At 43.9% G+C, this 12,275-nt stretch overlaps 1 protein-coding gene across 5 annotated transcripts; it reads right to left on the bottom strand.

Moving 5' to 3' along the window:
* Positions 1-607: 607 nt before the first annotated feature.
* LOC135563740 (vascular cell adhesion protein 1-like) lies at positions 608-10,032 on the bottom strand. 5 transcript variants are annotated; one of them, XM_065006937.1, is made up of 8 exons: positions 9,925-10,032; positions 9,017-9,091; positions 8,332-8,718; positions 7,897-8,202; positions 7,499-7,762; positions 1,659-1,773; positions 1,482-1,551; positions 608-1,330 (listed from the first exon to the last, which is right to left on the bottom strand). In XM_065006937.1, the coding sequence occupies exons 2-8, from the start codon at positions 9,063-9,065 to the stop codon at positions 1,271-1,273; spliced, it is 1,251 nt and encodes a 416-aa protein (XP_064863009.1). In that variant the 5' UTR covers positions 9,066-9,091; positions 9,925-10,032; the 3' UTR covers positions 608-1,270. The 5 variants fall into 5 exon arrangements, with proteins under 5 accessions (XP_064863009.1, XP_064863006.1, XP_064863007.1 ...); XM_065006934.1 differs by lacking the exons at positions 9,017-9,091; positions 9,925-10,032 and adding an exon at positions 9,148-9,326; XM_065006935.1 differs by lacking the exons at positions 9,017-9,091; positions 9,925-10,032 and adding an exon at positions 9,148-9,325 and having other exon boundaries at positions 1,659-1,752.
* Positions 10,033-12,275: the final 2,243 nt, after the last annotated feature.

Below are 12,275 nucleotides of genomic sequence, written 5' to 3'. Positions count from 1 at the left end.
AGTCATTACCACAAGTACGTTCTCCCCATATAAGGTGCCACCAACCTCCTGTGGGTGAAATCCCTGTGCAGTGTTTTTCCTCTCTGGCAACTGAGTTATGAAGGACGCCTGTATCTTTGAAGTGATTGGGTGTATTGATAAACCATCCAAAGTGTAATTAATAAACTCACTACGCTCAAAGGAATATTCAATGTCAGATTTCTTTTTCATTTAATCCATCTAGAAACAGGTGCCCTTCTTTGTGAGGCAATGGAAAAGCTGGTTATATCTGTTTGAAAGTTGCTGCTTGACTGAGGGACCCTACAGATAATTGTATGTGTGGGGTACAGAGATGAGGTAGTCATTTAAAAATCATGTTAAAACTAGTATTGCACACTAAGTGACTCCATGCAACTCATGTGACAAGTTAAGGAAATCTTTACTCCTGAACTTATTTAGGCTTGTCATAGAAAGGGTGTTGAATACATATTGACTTTCAGCTTTTCATTTTTATGTCTAAAAACATAATTCCACATTGTGTGTAGAACAGTGACACAAAATCTCAATTTAATCCATTTTAATGAGATGTTAAATGTTGGACCAATAAGACCAAAAGATTTCATGGAAATTGAATGTAAAGGTTTTTATTGCAGGGCAATTAATAAACAACCTTAATAAATTCAGTCACAATTATTTATTCAATTTAACACTCAACATAAAAGCTGACGCGATAACTTCTAAATAGATATAAACTGAAAGTAGATGACATTGTTATTCTGGGAACTGCACAAAAGATGAAGATAAACAGTGACTAGTAGATGTTAACACCATTCTGCCATCATGTAGACTTCCTGCACCAACTTCCTGTCTTGTATCAGACCACTGTCTCTCCAACTAACTATCTCTTCTCTCCTCAGTCATCATTGACTTTATATGGTCTTAATCTGCCTTCAGTGAGCTAGTTGAACTCAGCAGTTCCTCTATACTGGAACCCATTAAACAGATGCTCTGTGAACTCAACACTCAAAATAAATGGTCAAAAATAAAGAGTAGCCTACATCATCATATCACCATTATTGTTACAGTTAAACATTTTTCCCCCAGCAAATTTTACAAATATGCAGATAATCAAAGAGTACACAATTATAAAGGTAACAAAAGTATCAATTTAAAACTAATACACAATGACAATATTGTACATAAAAACACTTCATACCCATTGGAAAAATAATTAACATGCACCTCTTTTATTGACTTGTGCTTAAAGACCATCTAGGTTGTTAAGTGGTGGTTACTGGTTCCCTCTACTGACCGTGGCCTGGTTAGAGCACACTGTCCCAACCGGGGAGTTCTGTGGAGAGAACACAGAGAAAGGAACAGTTGTCAGGACCAACACATCAGAAGAATAATGACTTCATAGTTACAGTTGGTTACACAACACAGTATTCATTCAATTCTTCCTTAAACACACATTCTAGATGGGTTTTAAAAGGTTATTCTACCATTCCCACCAGTCCCTGTGAACGGTCTGTCATGTCAAACCCACTGGGGAGTCGAGATGTTCTCCTCCTCCTGGAAGACAAGAATAAAGGTATTTTGACATCATTTAGGTTTTCATATACAAAAGCACAATCAGCATGATAAATATGTTAAAATTGAGGCTGGGAATAACTTTTTACCATGCAAAGAATACGATCAGGCTGAAAAGGAAAATCAACCCCAAGGTTTTTCCTACAATCTCAAAAACCTTTGGGTTAACAGGCTCTTCATGCCCTGTAAATAAAACACAGCCATCTGTTCCAAAAAGAGGAAAAAATAGGAAATATTTTGCACATTGTTTAATATTACAAATTATACACATACTGTAGATGTACAGATGTAAGATCATAATTTATCCAGTATTGTTGCAGTGAAATAATCCTGCAGCAAAAGGATCTGAACGTTTCCTCCGTAATGTTGATCCATTGGTGGTGAGTCTATTAGCTGGACAAAATAAGGCTACATGAAAAGTGCAATACTATTAATATAACCACGTTTCAGTGCAGGATTCTGTTGAATATATGCAAATCACAAAGCTTATCTGTGTTTCCCACAATGCAATAAACTTCTAAGCAACAATATAGTGATCAAATTAAGATCTTAAAACCGTATCATACCTAGATACATACAGCAGGTGTCACGTTCTGACCATAGTTCTTGTGTGTTTTCCTTGTTTTAGTGTTGGTCAGGACGTGAGCTGGGTGGGCATTCTATGTTGTGTGTCTAGTTTGTCTATTTCTATGTTTGGCCTGATATGGTTCTCAATCAGAGGCAGGTGTTAGTCATTGTCTCTGATTGGGAACCATATTTAGGTAGCCTGTTTTGTGTTGGGATTTGTGGGTGATTGTTCCTGTCTCTGTGTAGTGTTCACCAGATAGGCTCAGTCACTTTGGTTTTTTCTTTTTTCCTTGTTTTGGAAGAGAAGAGAACGAGCGCCATTCTCCTTGCGGAGATGGTGCTAAATACATCAACACGGTCGGTCCCTGGGATTGGGCTGGCCAACACGATTCGGTTTGCTTGGAAGGAAAAGGAGTTGGAGCCTTTAGAACGTGAAACTTTTGGAAGGATAAAATTGATGAGGATTCTAAAGCTGACGGTGAAGGACGTGTTTTGTTTCCAAGGCAACTCGTTGGAGGGAGCATACGACGTGGCACTATATACAGAGGAGAAACACGATGATATCCTGAGAAGGGCAAGAGCAGTGAGAGGTGAGAGGCCGATGAGCCACTATGAAATAACAAGCCTGGCGAAGAATAACTTTAGGGTTGTAACTGTCAACATTTACAACCCTTACGTTAAGGACGAAGAGGTGAGGGCCTTTCTGGGGAGATACATGGATAACGTCTCCTCAGCAAGGCACCTCAAAGACTCCCTTGGGTTTTGGAATGGGAGGAGAGGCTTCCAGGCCCTCCTCAGGGAGGACCCAAAGGGACATGGTGGCTACCTCCATCCTCCTGCTATGTTCTCCCTAGGGGCTGACAGGGGGACGTTGTATTATGCACGTCAGCCCCCATTTTGCAGGCGCTGTATGGCCTACGGACACATATTCGCCTCGTGCAGCACAAGAAAATGCAGATTTTGTGGATCTGAGGAACACGAGGCGAGGGATTGTGACAAGCCTAAGACGTGCCACGGGTGTGGCTCGTCAGCACACCTGTGGCGGGGGTGCCCGGCTCGTCAGAGGTCATATGCGTCTGCGGCTGGGGGGGGAGCAGGAGCGGAAGGAAGCACACCTCATGACCAGAGTACAGGTCCAGAGGGGAAGGCCGCAAGGAAGGAGGAGGAGCAAGAAGCGGAGGATGGAAGAGAGAAGGAAACGGAAGGCACGGGAGTAGGAGAACCAGGAAAAGTGGCGGAAGAAGGCAACCGAGTGGAGGAGCATGAGAGAGAAGAAAGCGAGGGAGGAGTGTTGGAGAAGGAGACGGTGGAAGAGCAAGTGGACTGGGGGGAAAGTGCCCTGGTGGAAGAGATGAGGGGTATGGTGGAGGAGCTGGCGGGGGGGGGGGTGGTATCTCTCCACTGCCGCCATCACCAAAGAAGAGAATGAAGAGGAGGGTGCGATTGGCCGACAGTGAGAGGGAAGGGATGGCCAAGAGAGTTATGGGGGTGGGAGAAACATCTGGGCTGCTGCTGGTTTCCCCAGGCCCTCAACTTCTGTTGGGTGGGGACACACCTAACAAGATTCAGGACTGGGTACAGGAGGAGGTGGGGAGTTTTTTGTTTTAGCCTCCCCAATTTTTTTTTTCCAATCCAGCTGCAGCACTGGGGGTAGACCCAGGGTGCAGCCAAACACTAATCCTGCATCCACGGATGGTGTTCTCACCGGTAGATATGGAGCAGGGGAGCATCGGGTGAGTCTCCTGTTTTTGTTTTTTTCTGTCTGGGTTTAGAATTTGAGTGTATTACATGTTTTTATTTTTTCATGGGGAGGATGGGGAGGGTGAGGGTTATAGGGGTGGATGTCACGATAAGGGATTGTAAATTTAGATTAGTGGGGGTGTATGGGCCACAGGCGGTGGCAGACAGGAGGGAGATGGTGGACTGTCTGACGCCCCTGTGTGTCACAAATAGGAAATTAGTGATAGGGGGGGATTTTAATACAGATTTAGGAAGAGGGGGGATAGCAGTGCGGGCGCCATTGCCAGGCTAATGGCTTGCCATGGTCTGGTTGATGGTGGCCTGCACACTACTCCGAAAATGGACGGTCCTACATGGCGCAACTCCAGGGGGGTTGAGCGGAGGCTCGACTATATTTTTGTACCCAGGTCTTTGGGTAAGTTGTCTGGGCGGCTGTTGCCTGTTTTCTTTTCGGATCACGACGGGGTGCTCCTGCAGGTGGGGTCGCCAGTCTGCCTCTTTGGTAGGGGGTACTGGAAGTTAGATCAGGATGTGCTGGAGGAGCAGGATTTTGTTGACGGGTTTAATGGTTTCTTTTGGAGGCTTGAAGGCCTCCGGTCCATGTGCGAGGGGGTGTTAGAGTGGTGGGAATTAGTTAAGGTGAGGATTAGGGCTTTTATAATAGGGTATTGCAAGAGGAAAAAAAGGGAGGAGAGGAGGGAGGTGGATCGTATCCAAAGGTTAATTGAACTCGAATACGAGGCAGGCAGCCTCGGCGGGTCGTTTGACTGGGAGAGATCCGCAACCCTAATGGCGCAGCTCAGGGAGTTGCAGGAGCGGAAGGCTCGAGCTTTCCTGGAGCGTGCGCATAGTGGCTTTCTAGAACATAATGAGACTGCTATGTTCTTTAAGTCGGTTAGGGCCAGACAGAGTAGGAAGGTAATGCATGGCGTTAGGGAAGAAAATGGTAGTATAGTTAGAGAACCAGAGGATATGGTCAGGGTGACAACTGATCATTTCCAAGGTTTATTTAAGGAAAGGGAAATCGATGTAGAGCAGGGAAATGTGTTTTTAGAACACTTGTCCAGGCGGTTGCCGGAGGACATTAGAGAAGTGATGGATGCCCAGATTTCACTAGAAGAGGTTGAGAGCGCTCTTAGGAGGATGGGAAAAGGGAAGGTGCCTGGGATGGATGGGCTGCCGGCTGAGTTTTATCTCAAGTTTTGGGGTATACTTGGACCAGTGGTCCTCGAAGTCTTGAAGGCCATCCTTGAGACGGGGGTCCCGGGGGGGATCAATGGCTGTTGGTGTGCTGTCACTTTTATATAAGAAGGGGGAAGTAACAGACCTTGGCAACTGGCGGCCGTTGACCATGCTGGGTGTAGATTACAAGCTACTTGCAAAGGTTTTAGCAGACCGGTTGCGCACAGCCCTTCCCTACGTCGTCCATGAGGATCAGACGTGCGGGGTAGAGGGCCGCTCTATTAGATGGAACCTACAGTTAATCAGGGACTCCATCGCTTGGGTTGAAGATAGAGGACTGCCTTTAATGGTAGCAGCGCTAGATCAGGCGAAAGCCTTTGATCGCGTGAATAGATCCTTTTTTATTCAGAGTGTTAGGTCGATTAGGATTTGGGGAGAAGTTCATAGGATGGATTCGTACATTATATGTCGGAGCGGGGTGCCAAGTTAGTGTAAATAGTCACTTGGGTGACGTTTTGACCTCTCGTCTGGGGTCAGGCAGGGTGCCCACTCTCGGCTCTCCTCTTCGTTCTGTACATGGAGCCTCTGGGGGCTGCCATTAGGGCAGACACAGAGGTGGAAGGATTGTTGATCCCTGGAAGTGGTGGGCTGCGTGTTAAGATGACGCAGTACGCCGACGACACTTCCTTGCTGCTGTGCAAGGACTCGTGCCTGACAAGGTCCCTTGCCATCTTTGGGGATTTCACCCGAGCGTCGGGAGCAGTTCTGAACCATGCAAAGTCTTCCGTCAAGTTTTTCGGAAGATGGCGCGGTAGAACGGATGTGCCTGGGGGGTTATCTCTCTATGAGGGGGCCCTGAGGATTCTCGGGGTCCATTTTGAGACCTCCGGCTCTGCGACGCTAAACTGGAACATGCGTATCGCAGTGGTACAGAGGAAGCTAGCAATGTGGAAGGCTAGGTATTTGTCTTCTATGGACAAAGGTGGATGTGTTGCCGTCTCTTTTGTATTTGGCGTACATCTACCCGTTGCCGGCTTGTCTGAGGAGGCCTCTAGTGAGGCTTGTGTTTCAGTTTATGTGGAGTGGCAGGTGCGAGTGGGTCGCCAGGGCACGCATGATCTGTCCCATCGGGGAGGGAGGTAGGGGGGTACCACATTTCCCCCTCAAGCTGGACACAATTTTTGTTTCTTTCTTGTTAACGGAGCTTGCTCATCCAGTGATACACCCGTCCGGTTACCTCCTGCGGGTGTTCTTCTCGTATCAGGCGAGAAGCGTAATGGTGTGGTCTAACACGGGTCCTCGGGCGGAACAGCTGCCGTGGCACTTTGGTCATGCGGCCAAGTGGCTGCGTGCACACCCTGAGGTTGAAGTTGCCCGAGTAGGTTTAGATCACAGGCACCTGTACGAGGAGGTCAGAAAGGCAGGCAGTCCGGCGCCTGTAGTGGGCATCTCGGAAGTGGTCTGGGAGGGAGTGCAGGTGCGGGGTCTGGACAACAGGCTCAAGGACCTGTATTGGTTGAGCCTCCATAAGTGCTTGCCGGTACGTTCCATCATGTACCGGTATAGTTTGGTGCAATCCCCCACCTGTCCAAGATCCTCTTGTGGCAGGGAGGAGACTGTGCGCCATGTGTTTTGGGACTGTGCCTTTGCCGGAGTAGTATGGGCTAGGGCACGGGTGTTGTTAGGTTTGGTAAGGGGGGATTTTGTATTGACGTGGGCCAGGTTAGAGAGAGGTGTAGGGAGAGCGAGAGGGACGGATAGGGACAGGTTTCTGCTCTGGCTTCTCATGAGTCTCTTTAAACGGGGGCTGTGGGAAGCCAGGCAGAACATGGTGAAGACAGGGAAAGATTGGGGGGTGGAGGGATAGTGAGGAGGGTGGAAGGAGATTTGAGGGGGAGGATGAAGAGGGAGGAGAGGAAGTGGGGGCAGCATGCTGCTCGGGAGAGGTGGAAGGGGGGTTTAGGGCTGGGTGTCATTTAGATTTGTAAGGGGATAGATTAGGGATGGGGATATAGGGAAAGGTATTTTGTAGTGTGACGGGGAGGGAAGATGCTCGCCTGAGGTTTTGTTTGGGGTTTATGTTTAGTTAAATTAGTTTAATTAAAATACCATTATTTGTGTATGTATGAAAATTATGAGTTGTAAAGAATGAATGGTATTGAAGATAATAAATTATTTTTTATTAAAAAAAATAAAAAATAGGACTGTTTTTGGGTTTTGCCACGTTTTGTAGTATGTTCATGTTGAGTTTCTGTCATTAAATAACCATGGACACTAACCACGCTGCGCTTTGGTCCTCTCCTTCCCAGGAAGAAAGCCGTTACAGCAGGCATGCAGAAGTACCTCTTCTACATCCACGCATTTGAAGGCGTGTCCACATACTCTTGAATATATATATTGTATATCTAACCTACGATTGTGCCCTACGTGCCCATTTTACCTTTAATAGCCAGCTGCACTTCATTTGACTTCCCACAGCCGTGACTATTTCTTCCTTCACAGTAGTACAGTCCTCCATCAACAGTCACATTGAGGGTGTAACTCTGTCCAGATGCTACCTGTGTTGTTTTACCCTCACTGATCTGGAACCAGGTGAAGTTTGTCAAAGGAGGGTTGGCTGTACTGCTGCAGGTCAGATTAACACAGCTGCCCACTGATACTGGATCAGCTGGATTGATGGAGGCCAAGGTGTCCTTAGGAGAGACTGGGGGAGAGGGGTTCATTTACAATGTATCTGGATATGGTATATTGAATAGTCTAATCAAAACCACTCTTACAATCATCAGTGAAAACATGATAGAATGATCTATTCTTCAGGAACCGGTGACTAAATCTTACATGAAACATTAAGCATCATGTTATGTTCAGCTGTCTTGTTGCTTGTCCCTACTGGGTAGACTGCAGTACAAGTGATGTTCTTCTCATGATGAAGGTATGATGGAGTGAAGGTCACCGTGGAGAGAACTGATTTGGTTTGGTCTGGATTCTCCTGCAGTTGGTTTTCAGTTGTGAACTGTGTTGGGAGAGTCCATGTCAGCTCAGGGGGGTGTTCGGGACAGGGAGTGATAGCAGAGCAGTTCAAACTGACAGGGGTCCCTTCCTTCAATTCACCTGAGACAGAAAGGATGGGACTGGAAGGAAAATCTGTAATACATTGCAGATAAAGACATTTTACACTAGTAGAACAAGTGGACAGTTGTTCTACTCTTATCTTTGATGCAAGGAATCTAAACTGGAAAAAATCGTTGGTTTTAAAGATAATTAGTCTCTTACCACTGACAACTATATTAACAGACTTATCAGGATCTGTTGAACGGTATGGTTGACTCTCAATCCTGAAGAAGTATATATTAGTGTAATTGGTGGTTACATTGAAGAAGACTGTGGTGCAGTTCTTCTGGGACATGTTTCCAGTTATCTTCCCTTGATATCTGTTGACCATCTTACTACTGTTAAATATCACATTGTCCGGACGCTCTCTAAAGTATGGGGATTCTTTAATCCACACTCCAGAGAGTAGTATTGCGCTGTTAAATTTATCCTTATGTTGGTCAGGAATATCAAATGAACATGGGATTTGCACACAGGAGCCAGTCAGTACATCCAGTCTATCTGGCATTGTGGTGATCAAATTTCGTTGGCCAAAACAGGCCAAAACACCTGCAACATGAAGGACAATATCAGGGAGGTAATATGATCTTTTCAGTACAGTCACTCTCTCTCTGCAGCAAAAAATATATACTCATTTCAATGTACAGGTGATTCCTGATGTCACAACTCCATGCCCTAAACTGGATCATGAACATATCTGGAGCACAATGTTTGAATCCAGACTATTAAACTATGCTGTTCTATACATTGAGACAGATGGGAATACAGCTCATAGTATGAAACATCATCCCTTGTACTTATTCCTCTGTCTGATTCATAACTAGTTGTCGCTGTGTGTAAGACTCACCTGATATAAAGAGGACAATGAGAAAAAACATGTTCTCAGGACAAGCCATGTGAGAACTCACACACTACTGATCACCTGAAACAGTACAAACATACATACATTTAGTAACTCAACACACTGCCCCTCCTTACCTTCAGGCTCAAACCCAACACCCGAGCGAGCACTCCATTCTCCCGCTGAGCTCCCGCTCAGGCTGTCCAAGCTCTTTTCTGTCCTGGCACCCCAATGCTGGAACCAGCTTCCCCCTGAAGCTACCTGCCCATCTTGCGAAAACATCAGAAACCCTACCCCTTCAGGGCATTTTAAATAATCCCACAGCACCCCCCCCCCCCCCCCCCCCACACACACACACACACACACTAGCTCTGACTTTGCTGATACCTGCTTGAGTGTACTTACTAAGAATGTAATGCGGTTGTCTCACCTGACTATCATAAGATGAATGCACCAACTGTATGTCGTTCAGGATAAGAGTGTCTCTGCTAAATTACTCGAATGTATTACATTGAACCTTAATGCGTACAGTGCATTCGGAAATGATTCAGACCTCTTGACTTTTTTCCCTCGTTGTTATGTTGTTTAAAATGGATGAAATTGTTGTCTCCCCTCAATCTACACACAATACCCCATAATAACAAAAAACATTTTTTAGAAATGATTTGTCATTATGGGGTATTGTGTGTGGATTGATAAGTAAAAATAATTAAATGCATTTTACAATAAGACTAAAGTAACAAAAAGTGGAAAAAGGAAAGGGGTCTGAATACTTTCTGAATGCAGTGTATGGCTTTCAGTTGTGAAGCTATAACATGAACCAACAGCAGCAGCATTTCAAATCATTACCAGTAATAACAGTTCAGTGAGTCTTAACATTAAAATGAAAAGATAGTGAAGAAGTTGACACTTGCCTTACGATCTTGAAAAGCGATCACAGAAAAGGAGATGATATCACACCCATAGTGAGTTCTGACAAACTGAAGTGTTGCAATTCAAGTTGGACAATGGCATGTGATGTACTTCCTATTCCTTATAAGTGAACAATATTATTTGCATTTTCAAAAGCAAGTAGTATAATTTTCTACTAATTATATACAGTCAAAGGTTTAGACACACCTACTCAAGGGTTCTCTCTTTTACTATTGTCTACATTGTAGAATAGTGAAAACATCAAAATTATGAAATAACACATATGGAATCATGTAGTAACCAAAAGTGTTAAACAAATCAAAATATATGTTATATTTGAGATTCTTCAAATTAGCCACCCTTTGCCTTGATGACATTCTTGCATACTCTTGGTATTCTCTCAACCAGCTTCATGAGGTAGTCACCTGGAATGCATTTCAATTAACAGGTGTGCCTTGTTAAAAGTTATGCATAACATACAGACTTGTACACAAAGTCAACAGACCTCAATACCCTGCTACGTGGGGATAGTATGCATCCCCTTCCCCTCAGGAATGATCTACCATATAGCCAGTTGTGCAGGGTTAAACAAATCTGTGGCCAACATTCAGATTTTGACAGCAATGCTAAGAAAATGAAAAATACATTTAAATTCAGAGGCTACATGGAAAAAAAACTCTTGATGTTGCAACGATGAAAAGATCTCAAAATCACTAGAGGAAATGCTAAAAACTTAACCAAAGAATAAAAACAAATCTTTTGCACTAAGTACACCAAGTGTTCAGAGAAAATTAAAGCAATCCTGAAGAAGCACTTGCATATTCTGCAGTCAGACTATAGAATGGCAAACCTCTTCAAGGACCCCCCACTGGTGGTCTATAAGTGTGGTCGCAATATTGTGGATAGTTTAGTGAGATCTGACCTGCCGCCTGAGCCCACTCAGACACTCTTGACACACAATCCAAATTGGAAATACCAATGTGGCTCATGCTCACAGTGCAATAGCACTACACAAACATCCTTCTTCAGACACCCACATACAGGTAGAAACATCCCTGTTAGGGGTATCATCTCTTGCAAGATAAAGGGAGTAATCTGTCTCATCACATGTTCATGTGGAAAAACCTATGTAGGACAAACAAAAAGACAATTAAAACAATGCATAGCTGACCACTGTAACGTGTGTCGTCGTCTGATGAGGAGGAATCGGACCAAAGCCCAGCGTGGTAAGTGTTCATGACCTTTATTTAACTGAACACTGAAACATAAAGAACAAAGTGCAAACCGAAACAGTTGGTGTTTTACCCAATAAATTACTGGGAGTTTATATATATATATAGATTGTGCAACTCTCTTTGTATTCACCGTTAGTCAGCACCTCTACACTAAGTCATTTTCTCTGGGTGTGCTCCAGACAATGCTTTTTATATGACCTGAACATAACAAATAAATAAATAAACATGTGAAGATATTAAAGTATTTTATTTATAGAGTACTAACTTTACCTTCCCCTTCTACAACAAAATACTTAAATATATGTAATATAGTCCATGAAACATTTGATTTAAATACTGTATAATTCCATTAATTATTATGGAGGACTGCTTCTTCTGGGGAGTACCATATATAGAGACCGGTGGATTTAAAGTCTCTCGTTGGCCGTTACATAGCATTAGAGATCCAGGGTTTATACACATCATTGGTACAGTCTCTCCCAATAACATTATTATGAATTTATTTCAATGTACAGGTGATTTTTCAATTGGTTGGTGTGTTGTCAAGGAGTGAGGTGACGTGTGTTTGTGAGCAGATGACCACTATTTTGAGCCCGGTATGGGGACAGGGACAGTGGTGGAAGATATACTGTTAACCGCATACTGACGTCGGTTTCACATGAACATACAATGACATGAAACAGTATTTCCCCCTTTCTGGTTCTCTATTTTGCTTCTTTTTTTACTGAATGTTATCAGATCTTCATCCAAAACCTAATATTAGATAAAGGGAACTTGAGTTTACAAATAACAAAAAAAATAGTTAGTTATTTAATTTATTTCATTAACAAAGTTATGCAACACCCACGCCCCTGTGTGAAACAGTAATTCCCACCTTATAGTCAATAACTGGTTATGTCACCATTCCAAAACACACAATCAGGAATACATCAAAATTGATTTAATGTACCAAATGTAAAGTTTTGGAATGGCCTAGTCAAAGTCCAGACCTAATCCCAAATGAGACATTGTGACAGTTCATGCTTGAAAACCCACAAATGTCACTGAGTTAAATCAGTTCTACATGGGAGAGTTTGCCAAAATTCCTCCACAGCAACATGAGAGACTGATCAACAACT

This window comes from Oncorhynchus nerka, linkage group LG22 (assembly GCF_034236695.1).
Source record: "Oncorhynchus nerka isolate Pitt River linkage group LG22, Oner_Uvic_2.0, whole genome shotgun sequence".
NCBI lineage: Eukaryota > Metazoa > Chordata > Actinopteri > Salmoniformes > Salmonidae > Oncorhynchus > Oncorhynchus nerka.
The sequence above is the reverse complement of the archived record's forward strand: the minus strand, read 5'-3'. Positions and strand labels throughout refer to the sequence as shown.

Excerpts from the sequence above, each read along its gene's own strand:
- LOC135563740 (XM_065006934.1), bottom strand. The coding sequence starts at position 9,292 with ATGTTTTCGCAAGATGGGCAGGTAGCTTCAGGGGGAAGCTGGTTCCAG. Across the intron at positions 8,203-8,331 it reads TGTTAATATAGTTGTCAGTG|ATTTTCCTTCCAGTCCCATC; the intron begins GTAAGAGACTAA and ends AATGTATTACAG. Across the intron at positions 7,763-7,896 it reads CATGATGCTTAATGTTTCAT|TCTCTCCTAAGGACACCTTG; the intron begins GTAAGATTTAGT and ends CCTCTCCCCCAG.